General features: G+C 66.8%; 4 protein-coding genes across 7 annotated transcripts; 3 read left to right on the top strand and 1 right to left on the bottom strand.

The window, feature by feature from the left end:
• The first annotated feature begins 2,028 nt into the window (after window positions 1-2,028).
• On the top strand, window positions 2,029-6,416 carry MUC1 (mucin 1, cell surface associated). The gene is made up of 7 exons (XM_064638603.1): window positions 2,029-2,181; window positions 2,959-3,581; window positions 3,796-3,869; window positions 3,961-4,103; window positions 4,396-4,514; window positions 4,604-4,750; window positions 5,684-6,416. Exons 1-7 carry the CDS (start codon window positions 2,139-2,141, stop codon window positions 5,756-5,758), a joined length of 1,224 nt encoding a protein of 407 aa, XP_064494673.1. The 5' UTR covers window positions 2,029-2,138; the 3' UTR covers window positions 5,759-6,416.
• Window positions 6,417-7,950: 1,534 nt separating this feature from the next.
• TRIM46 (tripartite motif containing 46) lies at window positions 7,951-16,342 on the bottom strand. 2 transcript variants are annotated; one of them, XM_064638641.1, is made up of 10 exons: window positions 16,141-16,342; window positions 14,434-14,689; window positions 13,310-13,653; window positions 12,651-12,794; window positions 12,419-12,514; window positions 12,048-12,301; window positions 11,828-11,949; window positions 9,674-9,973; window positions 9,290-9,587; window positions 7,951-9,151 (listed from the first exon to the last, which is right to left on the bottom strand). In XM_064638641.1, exons 1-10 carry the CDS (start codon window positions 16,201-16,203, stop codon window positions 8,776-8,778), a joined length of 2,253 nt encoding a protein of 750 aa, XP_064494711.1. In that variant the 5' UTR covers window positions 16,204-16,342; the 3' UTR covers window positions 7,951-8,775. The 2 variants fall into 2 exon arrangements, with proteins under 2 accessions (XP_064494711.1, XP_064494712.1); XM_064638642.1 differs by lacking the exon at window positions 9,290-9,587 and having other exon boundaries at window positions 8,847-9,151.
• A 51-nt stretch (window positions 16,343-16,393) lies between these two features.
• KRTCAP2 (keratinocyte associated protein 2) lies at window positions 16,394-20,404 on the top strand. 2 transcript variants are annotated; one of them, XM_064638647.1, is made up of 5 exons: window positions 16,394-16,490; window positions 18,183-18,337; window positions 18,762-18,825; window positions 19,046-19,112; window positions 20,200-20,404. In XM_064638647.1, the coding sequence occupies exons 1-5, from the start codon at window positions 16,409-16,411 to the stop codon at window positions 20,318-20,320; spliced, it is 489 nt and encodes a 162-aa protein (XP_064494717.1). In that variant the 5' UTR covers window positions 16,394-16,408; the 3' UTR covers window positions 20,321-20,404. The 2 variants fall into 2 exon arrangements, with proteins under 2 accessions (XP_064494717.1, XP_064494716.1); XM_064638646.1 differs by lacking the exon at window positions 16,394-16,490 and adding an exon at window positions 16,711-16,819.
• A 584-nt stretch (window positions 20,405-20,988) lies between these two features.
• DPM3 (dolichyl-phosphate mannosyltransferase subunit 3, regulatory) lies at window positions 20,989-22,818 on the top strand. Of its 2 annotated transcripts, none has more exons than XM_064638648.1 (2): window positions 20,989-21,066; window positions 22,511-22,818. In XM_064638648.1, exon 2 carries the CDS (start codon window positions 22,516-22,518, stop codon window positions 22,792-22,794), a length of 279 nt encoding a protein of 92 aa, XP_064494718.1. In that variant the 5' UTR covers window positions 20,989-21,066; window positions 22,511-22,515; the 3' UTR covers window positions 22,795-22,818. The 2 variants fall into 2 exon arrangements, with proteins under 2 accessions (XP_064494718.1, XP_064494719.1); XM_064638649.1 differs by lacking the exon at window positions 20,989-21,066 and adding an exon at window positions 21,148-21,165.
• Window positions 22,819-24,018: the final 1,200 nt, after the last annotated feature.

The following is a 24,018-nucleotide window of genomic DNA, read 5'->3' on the forward strand; positions in this document are numbered from 1 at the left end:
CGCTCCCGCTTCCATTCCCTCTGCGGTTCCGCTCCGCTTCTCCTCCCGCCTCTCCCACTCCCTCTTCCCCTCCGGTCTCGCTCCAGTCGCCGTCCCGGTCCCGCTCTGGTCTCGCTACAGTCGCAGTCCTGCTCCTGCTCCTGCTCCAGCTCCAGCTCCCAGTCCTAGTCCCGGTCCCGGTCCCGGTCCCGGTCCCGGTCCCGCTCGCGCTCGGGTCTCGCTCCAGTCGCAGTCGCAATCTTGCTCCCGGTCCCGATCGCGCTCCCGCTCCTGCTCCTGTCTCGCTCCAGTCGTTTTCCCGCTCCCGCTCCGCTCTCGCTCCAGTCGCGGTCCCAATCTCGGTCCCGGTCCGGTCCCGGTCCGGTCCCGGTCCCGCCCGGCGGTGCCGGTGCGCGGGGCGAGCGTCGTGCGGGGCCGCTCCCGCCAGGGGACGCCGCAGCTCCGGCACCGCCGGGCGGAGCGGGAGCGCGCGCGGGGCAACCGCGGGGGCGCGCGGGCCGGGACCCCCCCGGGCACGGCGGGGACACGGGACCCACTGAGCAGAGAGCGAGTGGACACACGGGACCCCCGAGGCACAGACAGGGTGGACCCAGGGGACCCACGGGGCACGGTGGGGGTGGGTGCACAGGACCCACGGGACACAGCCAGGGTGGCTGCGCGGCCCTCTGGCCCGGGGCTCGTGTGTGAGAGGGTTGCCGTGAGAGGTGCTGTGGTCCCTGTGAGACCCACCTGCCCCTCAGCCCCCCACACCGCGTGTCCTCCGTGCGTGGAGGGACACTGTGGGCATCAAGCCCCTGCATTAAGGGGTGATAGAGGAGCTCTGGGGAGGCCCCCGGTGCTCAGTGGGACCGAGGATTGGTGCTGGCACAGCGGGCAGAGGGTAGTGGGGAGGTCAGTGTCACTGCGTGGGGGTTGCCGTCCCCACGGCAAGGCCTTTGGGGGAGGACAAGTTCACCCAGAGTTGCTGCCTGCACTCTGCCTGTGCCCTGCCTGCATCCTGCCCGTGTCCCCGTGCCTGGCACCAAGGCTCTGGCCCCCTGCTGGGACAGAGAGCTACTGGGTCCCATTGCACCTGCACTGACACCAAGGCCATCCATGCCTTGCCCTGGTGTCACTGCAGCACAGAGGGTCCCCCGTCTCTGCTCCCCTTCTCAGCGCTGCCCTGGAACCCTTTGGCATGGCTGGGGTGGCACTTCGGCTCCACGGGAGGCTGAGCAGGAGTCAGGTGTGGGAGACCCCACCAACGCCTCCCCAGGAATTGGGGCCCTCCCAGGGATCAGGGTTCCCCCCCGGGACTGGGGGTCTCTTCAGGACAGGGGCAGGGAGGGACCACAGTGGCTGGTGATGCCCGGCCGTGCCAGGAGCACGTGTCACCCGGAGGATGCGGGCTCTGTGCCCCAGCACGGGCGGCACCCGTTACCTCTGGGGTGGGGCGCCTGGCGTCAGCCGTGTCCTGAGTGGGGTCAGGGGTTTGTACCTGCTGGAGGGGCCCTGGGACCTGCAGGCAGGTTACTGGGAGGTACTGGGATGTCGTGGGGCCCTTGGCTCCACCTGCGTAAGCGTTTCGGGGGGGTCACCAGTGTTTATTTGAGTGTAGGGCGAGGCAGTGGCCGGCCGGTAATGATTAACCCCAGGCTGAGCCAGAGGCTGAGGCCCCCCCTGCACGAGGGGCTGGGGGGCTCCGTGTCCCCCCCATACCCCCACCAGGTCCCGGGGGCTGTGGCTCAGCCCATAGGGTTGGGCAGATGCTGCCCCCACCCCTGCCCGGGATGCCCAGCTACTGTCCCGTCCTGTGCCCGCCCGAGGCTGTGTCCGTTCACGGCACGGGAATGTTGCCAACATGTCCCCCCGAGCTGGGGGAGCGCAAGGGGACCCAACCTGGGGGTGGGGGTGGTGATGCTGCTGTGGGGGCCGCATCGGCGCGGTGGCACCCCTGTGCCAAGCGGGGCAGAGGAACCCCCCTCCCTGGAGCCGGCGGTGGGGTGGGGCCTCTCCACCTGCTCCAGGTGCTCTATAAAGCTCCGGCCGCCGCCGAGCCGCCAGTTCCGGATCCCTGGATCGAGGCGTGCTCCGCCGGCTAACGGGAGAGCAGCCACCGCCCAGCCCCGCCAGGCGCTGGGACCCTCCGGACGAGCCCCATGGCGTTCACTGCCCTTCTGCTGCTGCTGGTGCTGGGCACAGGTGAGGGGCTGGGGCACCCCGAGCCAGGAGGAGCTGGGCTGCGACCCGGGCAAGTGGGGAGGTACCGGGCCAGGGGGAGAGGAGTGGGGTCTCTTTCAGAGTGAGGACCAGGGGACACCAGAGCCAGTGGCACCCCGGCAGCAGGGACCTTGTCACCTGTCCTGGTCTGGCTCCGGGGTGCAGCACCGCAGGGCTGGTTGTGCCCAGCAAAGCCAGGACTTGGGGGCTCAAACCACGGCCCCTTCTCTGCCGTGTCCGGGGCTGGGCTGTGCCGGGACCAGCCGGAGCAGGCTGTGCCCGGGGCTCGCAGGCTGGAATGCAGGTGTGTCCCGGTGAGCACCCGGACCCCGGGCTCTCCTCCAGTGCCGCCGGCTCCTGCGGCACCCGCTGAGAACCTGCCCGGGAGCTGCCTGTGCTGGCCCACAGCCAGACCAGGCGGGTCCGAGGGGCACAGGGGGCACCCCACCCTGCAACCCACAGCAAAGGAGGCTTTATTGGGGTGCTGCCTGAGCCCCACAGCGTGGCAGGGTCACCCCAGGATCTGGGGGTCTGCAGGGCTGGTGCCAGTGCCCAGGTGACACTGCCTGGACCCTTGGAGGTGTCACACGTGCCCAGCACCAACCACAGTCATGGGATATTCCTGAAGGTCTCGTGGGCAGCAGGAGCCACTGGTTCTTGGCTCGTGTGGATCACGGTGCTTCCTGCAGTGTCCAGCTCTGTTGGGCAAAACCTTCCCAAATCGTGGCTGCAGCTGCCAACTCCTGGTGTTTCCTCCAGGTATGTGTGCCGTGCCCACGGAGACGACCGTGGAGATGGAAACGGCCGAAACGACCGCCACGGAGATGACCACGGAGACCACCACCCGCACCTTGACCGCTGCTCCTCCTGTCTTCACCAAAAGCACAGGAGGCAGCAGGTCCCCACCCGCTCTCTTCCCCCACGCCACCGTGTTCCCTGGCAAAAACACCACGGACTTCCAGTCCGGCAACCACTCCTTGGGCAATGGCACCGCAGTGCCCGTCCCCGGCAGCCCAGCCATCTCCCACCCCAATGCCACCTCAAACAGCAGCAGCTGGGCTCCCCACTTGGGCACCAACAGCAGCTCTGCCGCTCCCACCACCGTGGATGGCGGCAACTCCAGCGCCAACGGCAGCACCAGCGCTCAGGTCCCTCCCACCCGGACAACCTCTGTGACAGCCGAGGGCAGCACAGCTCACAGGCAGACCCCCACCGGGGGTGGTCCCAGCCCCAGCAAAGCCACGGCCCGGCTGCCCGCTGCCGTCCAGCTGCTCGCCCGCGTCCCGCTGTCCTTCCGCATCATCAACAGGAGCTTCAACGAGAGCCTGCGTGACCCCACGTCGGAGCAGTACCGGAGCCTGAGCCGCACTGTCCTGAGCATGGTGAGTCCTGGCAGCTCTGCCCGCACCAGCAAACCCCACGGCTGTGCCAGGGAGGAGCCGCCTCACCTCGGGGCTCACCCTGAGCATCTGCTCTGCCAGCGGCTCCAGCTGCGTGGGAATGGGAAGGGTGGGGTGTCTGTGGGGAGGTGACGGATGGGTGTCTGTGGGGAGGTGACAGATGAGGTGTCACTGTCACCCCAATGCTTCGTTCCAGTTTGAACACGTGTTCGGCTGCGCGGGCTGTGCGGGCACACAGACCTACATGGGCTGCAGTGAGCTGCGGTACAGGTGAGCAGCAGCAGTGTCCTGGCACATGTATCCTGCCTGGTGCTGAGCCCCTCGGGGGGTGATCTGGGCACTGACACCTCCTCCCACACAGCCAGGGCTCGGTGGAGGTGCAGTCCACCCTTGTGTTTGGGAATGGCAGTGACACTGTCACCCCCAACGCTGCCGAGCAGCGCCTGAAGAAGAGCCTGGACCAGAATGGCTTCATCATGGGCCTGCAGCTGGACAGCATCCAGAGTGAGTGGGGGCTCTGGGACAGAGTGGGAGGGCAGATGGAGCCCGGGGTGGGGTCAGAGTGCTCTGCAAATGCTACCCTGTCCTAGCTGGGGCTCTTTGGTGCTGAGACAAGCTCGGGGCTCACAGCAGGCAGAGCCAGTACAGGTTCCCAGTGCCCACAGTGGGCAGCACTAGGAAGAGCAAGTGGACTCCGTGGGGGGGGAGGGCTCAGCCCCTGATGCCCCATCCTAGGCGTCTCTCAGGGCTCTGTCAGGCTCTGCCCGTGGTGCAGACTCAGCTCTGCTCTCTTCAGGCTCCACAGAGGTGATGTCCCCAGCACCGGTGCCCGTGGTCCCAGACTGGGCCATTGCTCTGCTGGTCCTGGTCAGCATCCTGGTGCTGCTGAGCCTCTTCACCTGCCTCCTCCTGATGGTGAGGTCCAATCCCCATCCTCATCTGTGTTCTGCCAGTGAGTCCCCTGTCCCCAGGCCCCAGGCCCTGACCCCTTCTCTCTCCCCCAGTCCTCCTGCACTTGCCGCCGGAAAAGCCGAGGGAAGCTGGACCTGCTCAGCCAGAAGGATTCCTACCACCCCATGGCTGAGTACCTCCAGTACCAGAGCCACGGGCGCTACGTGTCCCCCAACAGCAAACCCAACCCCTACAGCCAGGTGAGAGCGAGACCCCCATCCCCGGGGTCCGGCTGCTGTGGGGTGGGGGCAGAGCAGGGGTACATCCCCTGGTTAATGGCTAACGGAGCCGGGATGGGTGTCCAGGGAGCTCGTCCCGCGCCGGGCTCGCCCGGAGGTGAGGGTAACTTTCACGCCTGGCTGGAGCCGCGTGGGGAGCGGGTGCGCGGCCGGCGCGGGCAGACCCTGCCCGGCTGCGGGGAGCTCCCCGCGACCTTGGGCGGCCGCTCCCCCTGCCCAGCCCTGGCAGCATTGCAGGGCTCGTTGCCTGCCCGCGCTGCCCCTTCTCCTGCTCAGCTGCATCGCAACCCGACCCTCGGCTCTCCTGGTGTTGCAGCATCCTCTGCCGCGGGTGGGGAGCGGGGATGGGGGCACTTCAGGGCTGGCGGCGGGGCTGATCCCCACAGCCCGCACCCCAACCCACACCAGCTCCGAAAATGGAGCTGCAGGTGCTGCGTCGGGAGCTGCCCGCAGGCACGAAGAACTCCCCTGGGCAATGTGGGGCACAGAAGCCGCCCCGTTCCCCCCCTCCCCGTGCCCTGCGCTCCCCCCAGGCCGGGGCTGCGGGCGGGGGCCGAGCGTCCAGCTGCTCGGCTCCCTGCGAGCAGCTCACCCTGTGCAAATACCAGGGGCCTGGGTAAATATTTACCTTCTCACTCGCCGGGCCGGCTTATCGTGTGAGAACACGGCCGGGGCCAGCGCGGCTCCTCCCGTGAACGGGGCGGGGGGGGCGGTTCGAGGTGCCCGTGTGGGCCTGGGGTGCCCACGGTGCCCGTGGCTGGGGGGCAGCTGCCCACCGCGCAGTTTTTGGCTACCCACAGTGGCCGTGGGGAGGGTGCGGGGGGTTCCCCTGCTGCCTCCGGGGGAGGGGGCTCAGCCCAGCCCTGACACCGCTGCACTTTTCCTCCCCCCAAGGTGGCCGGCAGCAGCACCACGAGGGCCGGCACCTTCACCTACACCAACCCTTCCGCCGGCTCCGACAACCTCTGAGGCACACGCTGGGACGGAGGGCGGCTGCCGAGGGGAGGGGGCAGCTGCAGCCCCCCGCTCCCGGGGGAGCAGCACCGGCCCCGGGCACATCCCCCGGTGCTGCTCGGCCCCTCGCCGCGGGCAGCGGGCGCTGGATGGTTCTGGAGCAGCCGGATTCGTGCATATGACAGAACTGGATGAACGACGATCGGGGGCGGGAGGGAGGGTCCCCCGCACCCCACAGTCCCCGCTTGGCTTTGCAACCCCGTTCCGTGCCAGGGGTGTGGCGGGGGCCGGGCTCGTGCTCCCCCCGCACTCACCCCTGGGGATTCAATTGCTCTTTTTGTGGTGTTGTTTTACATAAATATCTCTGTTTGGGGGGTGTTGGTGCCGGGCTCGGCTCGGCGGGGTGGCACGTCCTGGGCGGGGTGGCAGGTCCCGGCCGGGGTATATTTATCACAGTTACAATAAAAGGATGGGGGCAGCCACGTGTCCCCAGGGCTGTGCTGGGGGGCTCCCCTTGGGCTGTGACAACAGGGGGTGACTCCAGCTTGGGCAGTCGCTCTCACTTCTCAATCCAGGCAGTCCTGGGGTTGGTGCCGGGGGTGTCACTGTGCCCCCAGTCCCTGTGTCCCTCTGGGTGTGACGTGTCTGCTGGGCTCCATCCCTCTGAGCTCTCCTGCACTCTCGGTTTCTGTTCACGATCCGACGTGTCTCGTTTGACGTTTGACATGTCCCGTTTCCCCACGGCTGCACAGGTGGAATGTGACAGAGCCGACGGGGCCGTGCAGCTGCACGGGCTGCACGTGTGTCACCGGGGGCATGTGGCATGTCCTGCCCCCCTCCCCTGCCTGCTCCAGGCTGGAGGTCCTCCAAACCCTGAGGGAGCCCCAAAAAGGCTTTGGGGGCTGCTGGAAGGAGGGGGGCACGGCTGGAAGGTGGGATGTGCCGAGGGGCAGCACGGTGGCCCCAGCAGGGCTGTGTGTTGGGCTGTGCCGGGGAACAAGCCTTGGGAATGCCATGCCTGGAGCACAGTGCTGGCCCTCTGGCAGTCCCAGTTTGGGCTGGGCCCATCCTGGGCACTGGGAGGGTTTTGGCAACCACTGAAAAGGCAGAAAAACAAGGAAACAAACCTTCCCCTAAGAAATTCCATGTGGGTGCAGGCACAGAGCCAGTGCTTGGCCAGGAACACCCTTGGGACCAGCCCAGTGGCCGGGGGACAGCCCTGGGTGGGGGACACTGCTGTGCCAGGTGCCCAGAGAGCCTGGTATGTGCTGGGAGGTGTCAGAGCTGTGCTGGGCTGTTGGTGAGAGGCTGGGGGGCCTCTGGGGAAAGGAGGGCTGCCCAGTGCCCCGAGGCTCAGCTGTGGGGTGGGGGGTGCACTGATGGGGGGCTGTGGTACAGGGTAGCATCCCCCCCTAATCCATGCTGCCAGCTGGGGATGGGGTTGTGTGCCTGGGGCAGAGCCCTGTGGAGAGCAGGGGGGTGCCTGGCATTGCTGCTGCCCCTCCTCAGTCCCCCCCCTCACCCTCCCCACCTTCCAGCCTTGGGCAGGGCCCCAGGAATCAAAACAGGCACCAGGGCTGGGCCCTACAAAGAGCTGCCTGTTCACAGGGAGCCTGACCCTACGGCCCCCTCACCTTCAAACATAAGGGTGGGGTCCCCAGGGGCAGGCACCAGCCTGGGGGGGCCCTGCCCCATGTGGCCCTTCCACCTGCCATGCAGTGTACCCAAGTGGGGGGTCCAGCCCTGTTACCCACCCTGAGAGGATGCCTCAGCCTCCCCAGCTGGACTGTGCGCCTTTGGGACTCCCCAAAAATGCTGCAGGGGTTTGGTTCAGGCCCAGCAAGGCGATGACCTGTCCAGGAGCCCCCTGACACCTCAGGATGGGGTGGCAGTGACCACGTGGCCGAGTAGAGCACGGGCAGGACCTGACACGTCAGCACTGCCTGGGCTGGGCAGGATTGGCCCCTGCTGGGCACAGGCAGGACGGCCCAGACCCACAGCACTCCAACACCACAGACAGCCCAGCCCCACGGTCAGCCTGGTCCCACGGACCCCAAGCCCACAGACAGACCGACCCCACGGCCTCTGGCTCGTCAGCCCTATGGTCAGCCCAGGAGCCCCACAGCCCCCTGACCCCATGGACAGCCCGACCCCATGGACTGCCTGGCCCCACAGCTGCCCTCCACGGCAGGGAGGCTCCCGAGGAGTCTGGCATCGCAGTTTATTGTAGGAAACCATGAAAATACAGCGATTGTTGTAACAGAACCCAGGAGAAACGACAGCAGCTCGGACAGATCCCGGCACGGGAGCTGCCAGCACGGCCCCCGCGGCGCGTGGGGCTCCCCTGGGCGGGTCGGATCCGGACCCCGCGGCCCCAGCCCGCCCCGGCCGGGTGTGGTTTGGCACCGAGCGGTGTAACGGGGGCCAAGCGTGGCCCTCGGAGCACGTGCAGGCAGGGCACAGGCAGGGCTGGCCAGGCACATGGCTGCCCAAGGACAGGGCAGAGAGGGGGCACCGGGAGCCCACGGGAGGGACCCCTCGGTGGCTGTGGCCGGGGGCCGTGCCCGGCCGGATGAGCCGCATTGAAAACGAGCCATTTTACAAAACGTCTTCACACTTTGTTCCAGCCCCGTCTCCCCCCCGCCCTCTCCCCTACCCCAGCTGCCTCCCCCACCCCAGCCAGCGCCCAGCCTCTCCCCTCTCCGTCACCCCCACCGTCACCTGCCTCCCCCCTCCCTGCGCAGCCCCGTCCCCCTCCCTGACCCGTCTCTGGGGCTGACCCTCTGCCAGCCCTGCCCGCAGCCCCAGCCCAGAGCAGCCTGGGGCCGAGCTGGGGCGAGGGGCAGGCAGACAGGGCGAGGAGGGGACGGCAGAGCTGTCCCCGTCCCCCCCCATCCCCCAAAACAAACACCTGGCCTGTCCCCAGCAGCGGCAGGGCCGGGACTGCCCCCCCTGTGCTCTGCTCCCTGCCCCCCAGGCCCCGGAGCTCCCGGGGGGCGCAGCCGGGGGCGCGCGGGGAGCGCGGGCACGGCTCAGTCCAGCTTGGGGAAGCCCCCGATGGTCACTTTCCGCTCCTGCTTGTTGGCCACCAGCTCCTGGAGGTGCAGGGCCCCGCCCCCGATGAAGCAGAAGGCGGGGCAGACGGGCCCCGAGCAGTCCACGCCGCACTCCCAGAGCTCGCGGAAGGACACGGCGTCGTAGAAGCTCACCTTGCCCTGCTCGTAGTCCAGGCAGATGCCGATGCGGGGGGGCAGGGGCACGGTGCAGCCGTTGGGGTCGCGGGAGGTGAGCGCCGAGCCGTGCGACAGCAGGATCTTGCCCATGCCGATGGTGAGGAAGGCGTAGGGTGGCGGCGCCTCCACCGTCGTGTCCTCGGCCCCGCTGTCGTGGCCGCTGTCGGGGTCGTACCTGCAGCAGGAGGACAGGTGAGTCCTGACACCGACACACACGGGACGGGCTGGAGCTCCCCCCCACACCCCAGCGCCTGCTGTGGAGGCAGGAACAGGCAGAGGACCCTCCCTGCCCCCCGCTCACCGCCCCGCTCACCTGGGGCTCACCACGTCCTGCGGCACCTGGAACCACTCCTGCAGCTTGCTCTCCAGCCCCACGCCCACCTTCACCAGGTAGGAGCTGGGGTCCACGCAGCAGGCCCAGTAGCTCTTGCCCTGGGTGATGGCCACGTCGCCGATGACCAGGTCGATGGAGAGGTGGCAGCTGGTCATCAGGCGCTCGGCGGCGAAGAGCATGGGGATGCCGGGGACGCTGCGCACCGCGCGCTGGTCCTTGCTGATGGCCAGCCGGTCCCGGTTGAAGCCCCAGCGGTTGTCCAGGAAGAAGTTGAGGACTGCGGGGAGGAGAGGAGGAGGAGGGTGAGTGGGGTGACACACCGGGGCGCTCTGCAGGTGCTCTGAACCCTCTGGCCCCGCTCACCCGGGGCGGGCGGCGTGTGCAGGTAGATGTCCTCGCTGTACTCCCCGAAGCCCGCCTTGTTGTAGCCCTTCACCCGCAGCACGTAGACGCTGTCGGTGTCCAGGTACTCGACGAGGGCGCAGGTGCCGCGCACCTCCTCCCGCCGCTGCCACAGCTTCAGCCCCTTGGCCTTGGCGTCGGTCTTGCGGAACTCCACCGTGTAGTGCCAGGCGGGCGGCGAGTGCTGCGGCAGCCGCCAACACAGGAAGATCTGGTCGTAGGTGTAGGTGCGCTGCGTGTCGATGACCGGGGCCTCGGGCGCTGCGGGGAGAGGCACCGGCGGGCATCAGGCAGCATCCCCCCCTCCGCAGGCGGGGAGGCGGCCGGACGCAGGGACGGGGGCATTCCGGACGGACGGACGGACGCACAACCAGCGGAGTCTAAGGGGGGTCTGACTGCGGAGACCGTGTGTCGGCACCGGAGGAGAGCGAGAGTCGGGGAGACAGAGGAGCTGCTGCTGTGGGGCTCCAGGGACCAGACAGGCCAAGTGCAAGTCGGGAGGGAGGAGAGAGAGAGAGAGAGAGAGACAGAGAGAGGATGGAGGCAGCGGGAGAGGAGGAGGAGGAGGAGATGGGGATGGTGGGTGGTAGGGGATGGGGATGGGAATGGAGGGGGAAGAAAATGGGATGAGGAGGGGGGTGGAAACTGGGCAAAGAGAGGGACAGAAATGGGGTGAGAGTCGGATGGAAATAGGGATAGAAGGGGAATAGGATGGGGCAGAAATGGGGCAAGGATGGGGTGGAAATGGGTGCAGACAGAAACAGAAATGGGGCGAGAGGGAGACAAATGGGGCAAGAAGGGGGATGAGAATGGAGCAAGGAGAGGGATGGAAATGGAGAAAGGAAGGGGGCAGGAATGGAGTGAGGAGGAAAGGAAATGGGGTGAGGATGGGGCAGAAATGGGGCAAGGATGGGATGGAAATGGCACAAGAGGGAAACAGAAATAGGGTGAGGAAGGGGATGGAAATGGGGGAAGAGGAGGATGGGAACAGAAATGGGAAGAGGGGGGATGGAAATGGAGCGAGGAATGGAAACCGGGCAAGGATGGAGACAGTAATGGGGTGAGGATGGGGCAGAAATGGGGTGAGGTGGGGGGAATAGGGCAAAGATGGGGTGGAAATGGGGCAAGTGATGGTGGAAATGAGGTGAGGAGGGGATGGAAATGGGGCAAAAGGGAAATGGAAATGAGGTGAGAAGGGGCAGAAAATTGGGTGGTGAATGGGACAAGAAGTGAGGTGAGAGTGGGACAGAAATGGAGCGAGGGAAGGGATGGAAATAGGGCATGAGGGGATGGAAATGGGGCAAGAGGGGAATGGATATGGGGCAACGAGGGGGCAGAAATGGGGCAATGAGGGGGCAGAAATGGAGTAAGGAGTGGGACGGAAATGGGGCGAGGAGGGGGACGGAAATGGGGCGAGGAGGGGGACGGAAATGGGGCGAGGAGGGGGATGGAAATGGGGCGAGGAGGGGGATGGAAATGGGGCGAGGAGGGGGATGGAAATGGGGCGAGGAGGGGGTGGGAGGGCAGGAGGAGAGGCAGCAGATGGAGGAGGCAGAGCCACCGGCTGCCAGCGCCTGCGGGCAGGACGGGCATGGAGGATGGTGGCGGAGCAGGGCCAGGGTGGGAACGGGATGGGAGGGATGGAGGGATGGGAAGAGAGAGCGGGGCGGCTCTAGGGCAGGGGTGTGACTTGCCTCAGTTACTTCGGTGACGCCTCGGCAGCGGCCGCAGCCTATAAACAAAGAGAGGTAGAAGCAGGTCTGAAACGTGTCGCCAGCGGGTCCGGCAGGGCCACGCGGCTCCTGCCCTGCGGGAAGCGCCTGCCCGGCAGCGGGGCAGCTCCGTACTCACCCACCGGCACTCCTGCTGCCCTCACCTGGCACCACGGCCCTGCCTGTCTGCTCTGGCACAGGGCAGGGCAGGGATCTTTTTTGGGGGCTGCTGGGGCGGGGGGGCCGTCCCTGACGGGGAGGGGGCACCGGCAGATCCGCGAGCGCGGCCCTGGGCGGCGGCCGAGGATGAGCTGCGGCTCCGAGGCGGGCAGGGAACGCTCCGCCCGCGGGGGCTGCGCCTCCGCACGGGGCACAGCCGGTGCCCGGGTCCCGCTGCCTTTACCTCGGATGAAGGCCAGGTCGGTGAGCAGCTTCAGCTCCCTGCTGACGTCCAGCTGGAAGTGGCTGAAGGAGGCTGTGGCTGCAGGGCGGAAGCTCTGCAGCGAGTCGGTGGCCCTGAGGATCCTGCAGTGCCAGAGAGTGGGAATGTTGGGGGGGGCACCATGGGCACCAGAGTGTCCTGACCCCCCCCCCCCGGCAGCCCCGTGCCCACAGCCTGGTACCTGTTGTGCAGCTGCTTGGCAGCCTGGACAAAGCAGGGGTGGTCAGTCTCCTTCAGCACCTCCTGGGCGTAGCCCACCATGCCCGAGTTCTCCAGCATGGCCTGGTGCTCCCGGATCTGGCCGTGCAGGCTGGCCAGCCGCTCCTGCTGGCACTCCTCGATGGCCTGCAGCAGGGTGGCCCTCTTCTCCTCCAGCATGGCACAGAGTGCCTGGATCATCTGTGACACTTCCTCCTTGGCCTGCGAGCCGTTCACCTGCCAGGCACGGCAGGGTCAGCGTGTGGCACAGTCTGGGACTGGAGGGGACCGGGCTGGCCGTGCCACCCCTGCCTAGGGACAGCTCAGGGCCAGGCAGGCACCTTCCCCCCTCACCTCTGTGTGCTTCACTGTCTCCTCCAGCTCGGCAATCTGGGTCTGCACCGTGTCCTGGCTGCTCAGGATGTAGGCGAGGCTCTTCGTCAGCTTCTCCTGCAGGAAGGTGGTGAGGTGAGGTGAGGTGAGGTGCCAGCAGCCCCCCACCTCCACCTCGCCCCCCCCCTGCACGAGGGCTCTGTGGTGCCCCCGATTCACAGCCAAAGCCCAGTCTGGCCCCAGCAGCCCTTACCCTGAGGGCCTGGTAGGCGCTGAGCACCGGGGTGATCTTGTGGCTGGTGTGGGTGCGGCGCACGCGGCAGAGCTGGCACACGAGCCGCTGGCAGGTCTTGCAGTAGTGAGTCACCTCCTCCTTGTGCTCTGGGCACATCAGCCCCTGCACGGGCACAGTGGGGCTCAGAGGGGCTCTGCAACCCCCTCCCCCAAAGGATACCACCCCTGCACTTCCAAGTCATAGAATCACAGAATCATGGAATGGTTTGGGTTGGAAGGGGACCTTGAACATCATCTCGTTCCAACCTTCCACCAGCCCAGGTTGCTCCAAGCCCCGTCCAACCTGGCCTTGGACACTTCCAGGGATGGGGCAGCCACAGAATCTCTGGGCAACCTGTGCCAGGGCCTCACCACCCTCACAGTAAAGAATTTTTTCCTAATATCTACTCTCCTTCGATTTGAACCCATCCCCCCGTGTCCTGTCGCTCCAGACTCTCCTAAATAATTTTGCCCCATCTTTCCTGCAACTTCCCTTCAGGTACTGGAAGGCTACAATTAGGTCACCCCAAAGCCTTCCCTTCTCCAGGCTGAACAATCCCAATTCTCTCAGCCTTAATCCCAATTCCCTCAGCCTTAATCCCCCCGTGGGGGAAGGAGGACCCGCAGGGGAGGCCGTACCTTGGGGCGGAAGGTGAGGGTGGGGGGCGTGGGCTCGTGCTGGGCTTTCTGGGTGCCCCAGGGGTGGTAGAGCTTGAAGCACTCGTTGCAGAAGCTGGACTTGCACTCGGTGCAGCCCTTGGTGGCCTCCAGCTGCGGGGGCTTGCAGAACTGGCACATGATGGCCGCGCTGATGTTGATGGTCTGCCGGTACCGCTCCACCACCCGCTCCAGCGTCAGGTTGCGGAACAGGCTGCCCAGGCCCCTCTCCCCCAGGTCCACGTCCCGCTGGCAGGCCGGGCACGGGAAGCTGACAGTCTGGGGGTGCACAGCCCCCCGCTTGCGCCCTGGGTAGGTGCCGAAGCCTACGGGAGGGAGGAGAGGAGGGGGTGTCAGTGGGGGCCCTTCCAAAGGTAGCCCAGGGTGCCCTCCCTGTCCCCATCCCTTCCAGTTGTCCCCATCCCCAGGCCCTCCAGCCATCCCTGTCCCCAACTCCTTCACCCACCCACATCCCCTCCAGCCACCCCTGTCCCTCTGCCCTCCAGCTATGCTGTCCCTTCTCCAGCCATACTCCTCCCCTCCAGCCACCCCCATCCCTTCCAGCCATGCCTGCCCCTGTTCCCTCCAGCTGTCCTCGTCCCCTCCAGCCACTCCTCTCTTCTCCAGCCATGCCTGTGCCCTCTGTTGTTCCTGTCTCTTCTGCCATCCCCTCTAGCTGTCTCCATCCCCAACCCCTCCAACCATCCCTATCCCCTCCAGCCACCTCAATCCCCTTCAGCCACCCCCAACCCCTCCAGCCATGCCTGTCCCCATTCCCTCCTGCTGTCCCCATCCCCTCTGGCCATTCCTCTCTTCTCCAGCCATTACTGTGCCCTCTGTTGTACCTCTGGTGTCTCATCTGCCCTCCTCTCCAGCTGTCCCCACCCCCTCCAGCCGTCCCTGTCCTCTCCAGCCATCCCCTTCCCCTCTGTTGTCCCTGTCCACTCTACTGTGCCCGTCCCCTCCTGCCATCCCCGTCCCCCCCCAGCCATCCTTGTCCCCTCCACCCATCCCTGTCCCTGTTCCCTCCATCCATCCCCCTCCCCTCCATCCGTCCCGGTGCCCTGTGCCATCCCTGTCCCCTCTGCCGTGCCCTCCAGCCCCACCTGACTTGAGGAGGCGGTCGAGGCGGTCGGGTTTGGGGACGGCCCTGCGGCCCAGGCGGGGGCTGCGGGTGGAGGGGGTGGCGGCGGGCGAGGTGGGCTCGGAGGTGGGGTCGCAGCAGAGGTGGCCGTGCTGCAGCAGCACCTCGCTGGCACACACGTGGCACACGTTGTGGGTGCAGGGCAGTGCCAGCGGCTGCTTGTACATCTCCTTGCACACCGGGCACACCAGCTCCCGCTCCATGTTCTTCATGCTGGTCTGAGGGCAGAGAGGGGAGCGTCACCCGCTGCCCATGGAACGGGGCTGGCACCAGGTGGGACCAGGGCTGGGATCAGCACCGGGGCTGGGATCAGCATCAGGCCAGGATCAGCACCTGGGCCAGGATCAGGGCTGGGATCAGCACCAGGGCCAGGATCAGCACTAGGGCTGGGATCAGCATCAGGGCCAGGATCGGCTTCAGGGCCAGGATCAGGGTTGGGACTGGCACCGGGGCCTGGACCAGGATCGGGGCTAGGACCAGCACCAGGGGCAGGGCTGGGGCCAGCACCATCAGGGTCGGCTGGGATCAGGGCCGGGACCAGTATCAGAGCCAGGATCAGCATCAGGACCAGGATTAACATCAAGGCCAGGATCAGGCCTGGGATGTGGCCCAGGGCTGGGCTGCGGTTGGGAACTGAGGCCACACCAGGACCAGGACTGGGGCTGGCACCGGCACCAGGACCAGGACCAACATCATGGCCCGGATCAGGCCTGGGACCAGCAGCGTGGTCAGGATCAGGAGCAGCACTGGGACCAGGGCTGGGCTGGGGTTGGGGGCTGAGGCTGAGATCACAGCAGGGTCGGGATCAGGCTTGGGAACAGCACCAGAGCCAGGACCAGTATCAGGACCAGGGCTGGGGTGGGGATGAGGACTGGGTCCAGCATCACAGCCAGGATCAGGCCTGGGACCAGCAGCTTGGTTGGGATCAGGAACAGCACTGGGACCAGAGCCAGGATGGGGCCCAGGGCTGGGATGGGATTGGGGTTGGGACTGGGCCCAGAGCAGGGCCAGGATCGGGTCAGGATCAGGACTGGCACTGGGATGGGAATGGAGACCACCACTGGGATCAGCACCAGGATGGGGCCCAGGGCTGAGATGGGGATGGAGACTGGGGCTGGGATGGAGATGAGGACCAGCACCGGGACCAGTGCCAGGATGAGGGCTGGGATGGATGCTGGGATGGAGCCTGGGGCTGGGATGAGGATGGGCTGGGGCTGAGGGTTGGGATGGTGCTGGGGACCGGGATGGGGCTGGGATCTGGGATGGGGATCAGGATGGGGATGGGATCCAGGATGCAGATGGGATCTGGGATAGGGATGGCATCTGGGATGGGATCCGGGATTGGGCCCGCAGCAGAGCCCGGATTGGGCCCGGCACTGGGACCAGCGCCAAGACTGGGCTGGGAACCAGGATGGGGGCCGGGATGGGGTCGCCCCCCCACCCCCGGTGCTCCGGGTGCTCCCGGCTCGGCCATAGCTCGGTGCGGGCGGGGAGCCCGGATCCGACCCTCCCCGGGGGTTCGCTGCGGTGAACCGGGCTGCGGGTCCGCCGCCCGCCCACCCCTCAAGGGCATCGCCCCCCCACCCCGCGTTGCCACGGCGACCCGGCCCCGGGGGGACCCTGGTCCTCCCCCCGCCACCCCCCATCCTCCGCCGCCGCGGGCGCTCACGCTGATGCGGACGAGCGCGTCCATGATGGAGGTGAAGGTCTGCAGGTCCTCGCCCTCGGCCATGGCTCCGCTCCCCGCGCCCGTGCCCGCGGCGGCGGCGGCAGCAGCGGCGGCCGCGATCGCCCCGGTGCGTTGCAGGGAGCGGCGGAGCCGGGGAGGGAGGGAGGGAAGGAGGGAGGGACGGAGAGGAGGGAGGGGGGGCGGCGGTGGCGCGCATGCTCGGCCCGGCGGCACAGGGGGGCGGCGGCACCGGGAGGTGGCACCGGGGATGCTCCCGCCGCACCGACGGGCATCCCCCGCCGGCAGCGCGAGGAGGGCGGCGCGGCTCGCGGAGCGGCGCCTTGGGGTGGGTGGGGTGCGGGCGGGATGTTTTGGTACCGGGGGTAATACCGGGGACAGCACCGGGGGTGGCACCGGGGGGGCTCCCGCCGTGGGTCCCGGTGCCGGGGGTCCCGCAGCGCCGCTCCCCGCCGCCAGGGGGCGCCCCGGACGGCGGGGGAGCTGCAGTACCGGTAACGGCCACCGGGGGGGGCTCCCCGAACGCCGCGCTCGCCGCCGGGAGGGGAGGGGCGGGGCAGCCCGCGCATGCGCAGAGCCGCCTCTCCGGCGGTGCTGCCGTGTCCCTGCGCAGTGCGCATGCGCGCGGCACCGGCACCGGGACGGGACGGGGACACAATGGGTGAGGGGGGGAAAGACGGGATAGTGGGATACTGGGGGGGAAGGGGAGGGGTAGTGTGGGTGGGGGAGCGGGAGTAATGGAGGGAATGGGGAAGCGGGGGTAATGGAGGGAATGAGGAAGCGGGGGTGATGGGGACCGGGGGTAACGGGGCAATGGGGTAATGGGGTGATTGGGTCTGGGGGTAACGGGGGTGATGGGGGCTGGGGGTAACGGGGGTGATGGGGCTGGGGGTAACGGGGGTGATGGGGCTGGGGGTAACGGGCGTAATGGGGGTCGGGGGGTAACGGGGCAATGGGGTAACGGGGGTGATGGGGGTTGGGGGTAACGGGCGTAATGGGGGTCGGGAGGTAACGGGGCAATGGGGTAACGGGGGTGATGGGGGCTGGGGGTAACGGGAGCAGGGCGGGCGCGAAGGGTGACGTGAGTAATGGGGGCAATGGGGCAGGTGGGTAACGGGATTAACGGGGGCTGGGGGGTAACGGGGGTGGGGGGAAATGAATGGGGCAGTTGGGATAGGGAGTAATGGGAGGGTTGGGGGGTAACTGGGCAGGGGGAAATAGGGGAAGGGGGGTAACGGGGGTGATGGGGAAAGGAGGGGTAGCAGGAAGCGCCGTGGGTATTGGGGGCTGGGGGTGACAGGGGCAAGGGGGGTAATGGGGCAGGGGGGTAATGGCAGTAGGAGGGGAATGGGAGCGGGGGGAAATGGGGCGTTGGGGAAATGGGGGGTAACGGGGGTGGGGGTATCTGCACAGGGGGGGATGAGGGAACAGGGGATAATGGGGGTGAGGGGGATAACGAGGGTGGGAGGGGCATTGGGGTGTAAGGAGGGTAGTGTGTGGAGTGGGGCAGGGTGGAATGGGTTTGGGGGGAAATGGGGGGTAACGAGGGCAAGCGGGGCAGGAAAAGTAACGTGGGGAATGAGGAAGGGGCGGTAACAGGGGTAAGGAGGTGGCATGTGGAACAGGGCAGGGTGGAATGGGGGTGGAGGGGAAATGGGTAGGGGGAAATAGGGAATAATGGGGGTGATAGGGAAAGGAGGAGTAACCAGGAGCACCATGGGTAACGGGGGCTGGGCGTAACAGGGGTAACCAGGGCAAGGGGGGTGAGAAAGGTCATGTGAGTAATGGGGAAAGGAGGGGTAACAAGGGTGGGAGGGGTAACGGGGAGTAGGGGGAATACCATGTGGAACAGGGGCAGTGGGGGAATAGGGTTGGGGGGATAACTGGGCAGGGGGAAGTAGGGGAAGGGGGGACAATGGGGGGGTAATGGGGGCAGGGGGCACAGGGCAGCCCTGTGGCTGTAGGGTGGGCTCAGCCCCGGGGGTCCAGCCCTGGTCCCGGTGCTGAGCTGGCCCCGGGCACAGCCGTAGGCACGGGCACGTCCCTGGCGCTGTCGTCGCTGCTGTCCCTGCTGCTCTTCGCCGGGATGCAGATGTACAGCCGGCAGCTCGCCTCCACCGAGTGGCTCACCATCCAGGGGGGGCTGCTGGGCTCAGCTCTCTTCGTCTGCTCCCTCACTGTATCCCTGGGGGTGGGCTCTGGGAATGGGGACCGGGAGCGGGGCTGGGGGACAGGGACAGGGCTGCTGGGGAGGGGGGTCAGGGCACCAAATCAGGGGGCTGGGAGTGGGGCTGGGGGACAAGGACAGGGCTGGTGGGGAGGGGGGTCAGGGCACCAAATCAGGGGGCTGGGAGTGGGGCTGGGGGACAGGGACAGGGCTGGTGGGGAGGGGGGTCAGGGCACCAAATCAGGGGGCTAGGAGCAGGGATGGGGCCAGGGCACTGAATCAGGGGGCTGGGAGCTGCACCAAGGGGGTAGGGACAGGGGACAGGAGTGGAGGGCCAGGAGCAGGGCTGTGGGGGTCAGGGCAGGGAGGAAAGGGGATGGGAGCAGGCTCAGGAGCACAGCAGGTCCCTGTTCTGCCCCTTAACCCCCATGCCCAGGCCTTCAACAACCTGGAGAACCTCATCTTCGGGAAGGGATTCCAGGCCAAAATATTCCCCGAGAGTAAGTGCTGTGGGGGAGTGGGAACACATCGGTGTCCAAAGGCCTGTGAGGGGGGTGGTTGTGCTCCAGTGGTGGGAATGGAGGGTCCCAGCCCTGCCCTGGAATCCTGGGAGCTCCCCCCCTGAGCTTTTCCTGGGCTGTGGGGGGGTTTGTGGCACCTGGGGCCCCCCCAGCACCTGGGGCAGTGCAGCAGCGTTGTGTCTCTCCTGGTTCTCCGCAGTCCTCACCTGCCTGTTGCTGGCCCTGTTCGCCTCTGGCCTCATCCACCGGGTCTGTGTGACCACCTGGTACGTCCAGAGCTGCTTCAGAGGGTGGGGAGCAGCTGGAGGGACCCTGAGGGGTCACGGAGGGCACTGGGAGGGGAGCAGGGCACTGGGAAGGGCTGCCAGGGACCCCCGGGGGACCGGTGAGAACGACGGCACGGTGGGATGGGAGGGGAGGGTGTTTCAGGAGGGCAGGAGAGTGGGATCCAAGGGAAGAGTGTTTGGGAGGAGCAGAGTGGCCTACGAGGGGAATGTGCTTAGGAAGGGCAGCACAGTGGAATCCAAGGGGAAGGTGTTTCAGAAGGGGAGGAGAGTGGGATCCAATAGGAAGGTGTTGGTTGAGAAAGGGCAGGGGAGTAAGATCCAAGGAGAAGGTGTTTAGGAAGGGCAGGGGAGTGAGATCCAAGGGGAAGGTGTTTTAGAAGGGCAGGAGAGTGGGATGCAAGGGGAAAGTGCTGGTTTAGGAAAGGCAGGGGAATGAGATCCAAGAGGAAGGTGTTTTTTGAAGGGCAGGAGAGTGAGATCCAAGAGGAAGCTGTTTAGGAAGGAGCAGGGGAGTGAGATCCAAGAGGAAAGTGTTTAGGAAGGAGCAGGAGAGCGAGATCCAAGAGGAAAGTGTTTAGGAAAGAGCAGGAGAGTGAGATCCAAGGGGAACATGTTTTTTGAAGGACAGGAGAGTGGAATCCAAGGAAAAAGCGTTGGTTTAGGAAGAGCAGCACAGTGAGATCCAAGGGGAATGTGTTTTTTGAAGGGCAGAGGAGGGGGATCCCAGGGAAGATGTTTAGGAAGGGCAGAGGAGGGGGATCCCAGGGAAGGTGTTTAGGAAGGGCAGAGGAGGGGGATCCCAGGGAAGGTGTTTAGGAAGGGCAGAGGAGGGGGATCCCAGGGAAGGTGTTTAAGAAGGGCAGAGGAGGGGGATCCCAGGGAAGGTGTTTAGGAAGGGCAGAGGAGGGGGATCCCAGGGAAGGTGTTTAGGAAGGGCAGCACAGTGGGATCCCGGGGAAGGTGTTTAGGAAGGGCAGCACAGTGGGATCCCAGGGAAGGCATTTGATGACCCTGGCGTGTTCCTGCCCCCGGCAGCTGAGCAGCCTCTTCCCTTCTTCCCTCGCAGCCTCATCTTCTCCATGGTCGGCCTCTACTACATCAACAAGATCTCCTCCACCCTCTACCAGTCTGCAGCGCCCGTTGCTGCCCCCGCCAAGGCCGTGGGCAAGGGCAGGAAGAGGAATTGATGTCCTGGTGCCCCTTCCCGGGGCAACCCCCTCCCCGTGGCCACTCCGGGACTCGCCCCCACCCAATAAAGCCATTTCTTTGTAGGTTCTTGTCATGGGTTTGGCTCCTCCGCCAGCTCCCAGCCCCAGGTCCTGTGCCCCCCTGGAGCAGCCCTGGAGCCTCGGGTGGGTTCTGGGGGTGGGCAGGGGGGGAATCTGCCTGGACCTGCAAGGAAGGAGCATCCCAGTGGAGCCAGGCAGGTCGGAGCAGGGGCTGGAGCAGGCGGGGGTCTGTTGGGGTGCCAGGGCTCAGGGCTCCAAACCCCTGCGCTGGCACAGCCGAGTCTTGGCAGGGCATCACAGGTCCATCCCCGGCACACCGCGGGGGTCACCAGGGCAGCCCTCGAAGTGAGGTGGTGGGGGGGTGGGAACGGCAGCCGTGGGACGGCCGGCAGGACCTGCTCCCACGGCGGGCCCCGCGGCCGGACGCGGAGGAAACCAGATGCTTCCTGTGGCCCCGGCCGCGGCCGACAAAGCCCGGCGCTTCCTGCGGCACCGGGAGCGGGGCCGGGGCGGGGGTCCCGCCGGGGGTCCCGGGGGCGTCGTCCCCTTCCCCGCCCCGCCGGCAGGGGGCGCCCCGGCACTACAGCTCCCGGCCCTGGAACTACAGCTCCCGGCGGCCCCCGCGCGCGCGGCGCCGAGGCCGTGACGTCACCGCCGCGACGGGGCGGAGAGCGGCACCGGGAGCGGGATCGCGGCCCGGTCAGGTGGGGGCGGGGCGGCACCGGGACCGGCACCGGGTCTTTTGGGAGGGCTCAGAGGGGCCCGGCGGGGTTCCGGGTTGGGCTCCGGTCTGGAGGCCTCGGGTGGCTGTTGGGGGGAGACCGGGCCCGGTGCGGTCGGGGCAGGGGGAAGCGCGGGTCGGTCCCTCTCTCCCCTCTCCTCCCCGTCTCCCGGGTCGCCTCCCCATTCTCCCTCCCCGCTGTCCTCCCCTTCCCCTTCTATTTTTCCGTTTTCTCCCCCACTACCTCCCCCTCTCTCCCAGATCCCTCTCCACATCTCCCCCTCTCCTGACTTCCCTTTCCTCATCTTACCCGATTTCCCTCTTCCTTTTCTCCCCTCTCTCTTTCCTCCCCGTCTCCCGGGTCACCTTCTCCCCATTCTCCCTCGCTCCCCCCTCCGGGTCCCCTTTCTCTCCTCTTCTTCTCTGTTCTCCCCCACTATCCCCCCCTCTCCCATTTCTTCTCTCCCGGGATGCCTTCTCCCCTCTTCCCATCTCCCCCTCTCCTGACTCCCCTTTCCCCATCTCTCCTCTCTCTCCCTGCTCCCCCCTCCCTCCTCCCCGTCTTCCGGGTCGCCTTCTCCCCATTTTCCCTCCTGGCTCTCCTTTCCCCTCCTTCTCTTCTCCCCCAGTACCTCCCCCTCTCTCCCAGTTCCCCTCTGCTCCTCTCCCCTCTTCCCCTCTCTCTTAGCTCCCCCCTCATCTCCCCCTCTTCCCCTCCCCCAGCTCCCCTCTCCTGACTCTCCTTTTCCCATCTCTCTCCTCTCCCCTCTTGTCCTCCCCCTCTCCTCCCTTTCTCCTGTGTTGCCTTCTCCCCATTCTCTCAACCTCCCCTTCCCTTCTCCTCTCTTCTCCCCTTTCCTCCCCTCTCCCTCTTTTCCCTCTCCCAGGCTGCCCTCTCCCCTCTGCCCCTCTCCCCATCTTCTCCTCTTCTGACTCTGCTCTTCCCTGGCTCCCCTTCTCCCAGTTCCCCTCTCCCCCTCTCTCCCAGTTCCCCTCTGCTCCTCTCTCCTCTTCCCCCTCTCCCAGCTCTCCCCTCATTTCCCTCTCTCCCCTCTCCCATTTCCCCCTCTCCTGACTCCCCTTTCCCCATCTCTCCTGTCTTGTCCCCCTCTCTCTCCTCCCTGTCTCCTGGGTCACCTTCTCCCCATTCTCCCAACCTCCCCTTCCCTCTCCTCTCCCAGTTCCCCTCTCCCGGGCCACCTTCTCCCCTCTTCTGACTCCCCTTTCCCCATCTCTCCTCTCTTGTCTCACAACTCCCCTGTGCCCCTTCCTCCCTGCCCTCCCCTCTCCCCATCTCCTGACTCCCCTTTCCCCATCTCTCCCCTCCTCTCTCCCCTTCTCCCAGCTCCCCTCTCTCTGAGCTGCCCCTCACCTCCCCTGTTCCCTCTCTCAGCTGCCCCTCACTGCCCTGTCCCCTCTCTCCCCAGGCGCCATGACCAAGCTGGGGCAGTGGCTCTGCGGGCTGGCCCTGCTGGGCTCGGCCTGGGCCGCGCTGGCTCTGGCCCCGCCGGGGCTGCAGCCGCCGGCACCGCTGCGCCAGGCCCTGCTGCCCCTGCCCGTCTACCTGCTGGTGGCCTTCGGCTGCTACTCGCTGGCCACCGTGGGCTACCGCCTGGCCACCTTCAACGACTGCGAGGAGGCAGCGGCCGAGCTGCAGGAGCACATCAGGGCGGCCCGGGCCGACCTGCGCCGGCGGGGGCTGCGCCTGTGACAGCAATAAAACCCAGGGACGGCGGCTCCGAGCACTGCTCCCTCATCCCGGGCCACGGGGGCTCTGAGGGGGGGCTCCGATGGGGACCGAGGGCACTGAGGGTCCTGGGTGCTGCTGGAAGCGCCTCCAGGGAATCACTTGGCTCTCCCCACTGCGGGGTGGGTGTCTGGGGAGAGTTTGGAGGGGTCTCCATGCAGGCTCAGTTTGCCCACCACCCTGAGGGGCTTTCAGGAGCCTGCCCCTGGCCTCTCCCTCCTCTGGAGAGCTCCCTGGAACTTGGCCCCGGAGGTGGATGCCGGGCCAGGCCTGGCTGCCCTTTAGATGTGGTTGGCCCCTGGCAGGTGGGAGCTGGAGGAGCCTCATCCTGACCAGCCTCACCCCGCTGGCCGCATTCCCGGGAAGGAGGAGAGGGACTGGCTGGGGTGGAGGGGGCGGCGCAGCCTTTAAATCGCGGCGTGGCCCCTCCCGGGGGCGTCACGGGGAGCTCCCCGCTCCCGCCGGCTCCTCTGCCTATCCAGAGCTCCACAATGGGGAGGGGGGCTCTGCCTGGGGGTGCCCCACACCCGGGGACCCCCAGCCCGGCATGCCGGGACCTGCCTCCCTGGCTCCTCCAGCCAGAGGATTTTGGGATTTTAACGAGCGGCTGCCCGTCCTCTGCAGAGAGGAGCCGTTGGGAGCGGGAGGGAGGACCCGGGTTAATTAGCAGGAGTGGCTAATTAGCTGTTTCCTGGGCAGCAGTGGCGGCTGGGAGCAGCGTGGGAAGCTCCCGGCGTTCACCAGCACAGGGATGGCTAAGGGGGGGTGACACCATCCCGGGTTCAGCCACCTGGGGGGCTTGGTGGAGCTGGGACCACAGGGTGAGGACAGCGGGCTCTGGGGGCTTCTGACAGCCTTTGTGGGTTCCTCCGGGCCATCAGGGGCTTCTCATGGCCATCAGGGCTCCCTGTGGTCATTCAGGGCCTCCCCACAGCCCTCTGCAGGCTACTCATGGCAGTCCAGAGCTTCTACTTGTGTCCATCCAGGAGCTGCTTGTAGTCACCAAGGGGCTCCTCATGGTCATTCAGGGGCTACTCCCAGCCCTCTGTGGGCTACTCATGACCCTCTGCAGGCTCCTCATGGCCATGAGGGTCTCCCTGTGGTCACTCAGGGCTACTCCCAGCCCTCTGTGGGTTACTCATGGCAATCCAGGGCCTCTACTCATGGCCATCCAGGAGCTACTCATGG

The sequence above is a fragment of the Pseudopipra pipra genome, chromosome 29, assembly GCF_036250125.1.
Source record: "Pseudopipra pipra isolate bDixPip1 chromosome 29, bDixPip1.hap1, whole genome shotgun sequence".
Classification (NCBI taxonomy): Eukaryota; Metazoa; Chordata; class Aves; order Passeriformes; family Pipridae; genus Pseudopipra; species Pseudopipra pipra.

What these genes read in the sequence shown, in the direction of transcription:
- MUC1 (XM_064638603.1), top strand. Translation starts at nt 2,139, where the DNA reads ATGGCGTTCACTGCCCTTCTGCTGCTGCTGGTGCTGGGCACAG. An exon ending in TCACCTGCCTCCTCCTGATG is followed by an intron (nt 4,515 to 4,603) that starts GTGAGGTCCAAT and finishes TCTCTCCCCCAG; the next exon opens with TCCTCCTGCACTTGCCGCCG. An exon ending in AACCCAACCCCTACAGCCAG is followed by an intron (nt 4,751 to 5,683) that starts GTGAGAGCGAGA and finishes CCTCCCCCCAAG; the next exon opens with GTGGCCGGCAGCAGCACCAC.
- TRIM46 (XM_064638641.1), bottom strand. Translation starts at nt 16,203, where the DNA reads ATGGCCGAGGGCGAGGACCTGCAGACCTTCACCTCCATCATGGACGCG. An exon ending in CCCTCACCTTCCGCCCCAAG is followed by an intron (nt 12,795 to 13,309) that starts GTACGGCCTCCC and finishes GTGCCCGTGCAG; the next exon opens with GGGCTGATGTGCCCAGAGCA. An exon ending in GCACACGCCGCCCGCCCCGG is followed by an intron (nt 9,588 to 9,673) that starts GTGAGCGGGGCC and finishes TCCTCCCCGCAG; the next exon opens with TCCTCAACTTCTTCCTGGAC.
- KRTCAP2 (XM_064638646.1), top strand. Translation starts at nt 16,726, where the DNA reads ATGCGCAGAGCCGCCTCTCCGGCGGTGCTGCCGTGTCCCTGCGCAGTG. An exon ending in ACGGGACGGGGACACAATGG is followed by an intron (nt 16,820 to 18,182) that starts GTGAGGGGGGGA and finishes CCCCGGGCACAG; the next exon opens with CCGTAGGCACGGGCACGTCC. An exon ending in CGGGTCTGTGTGACCACCTG is followed by an intron (nt 19,113 to 20,199) that starts GTACGTCCAGAG and finishes CTTCCCTCGCAG; the next exon opens with CCTCATCTTCTCCATGGTCG.
- DPM3 (XM_064638648.1), top strand. Translation starts at nt 22,516, where the DNA reads ATGACCAAGCTGGGGCAGTGGCTCTGCGGGCTGGCCCTGCTGGGCTCG.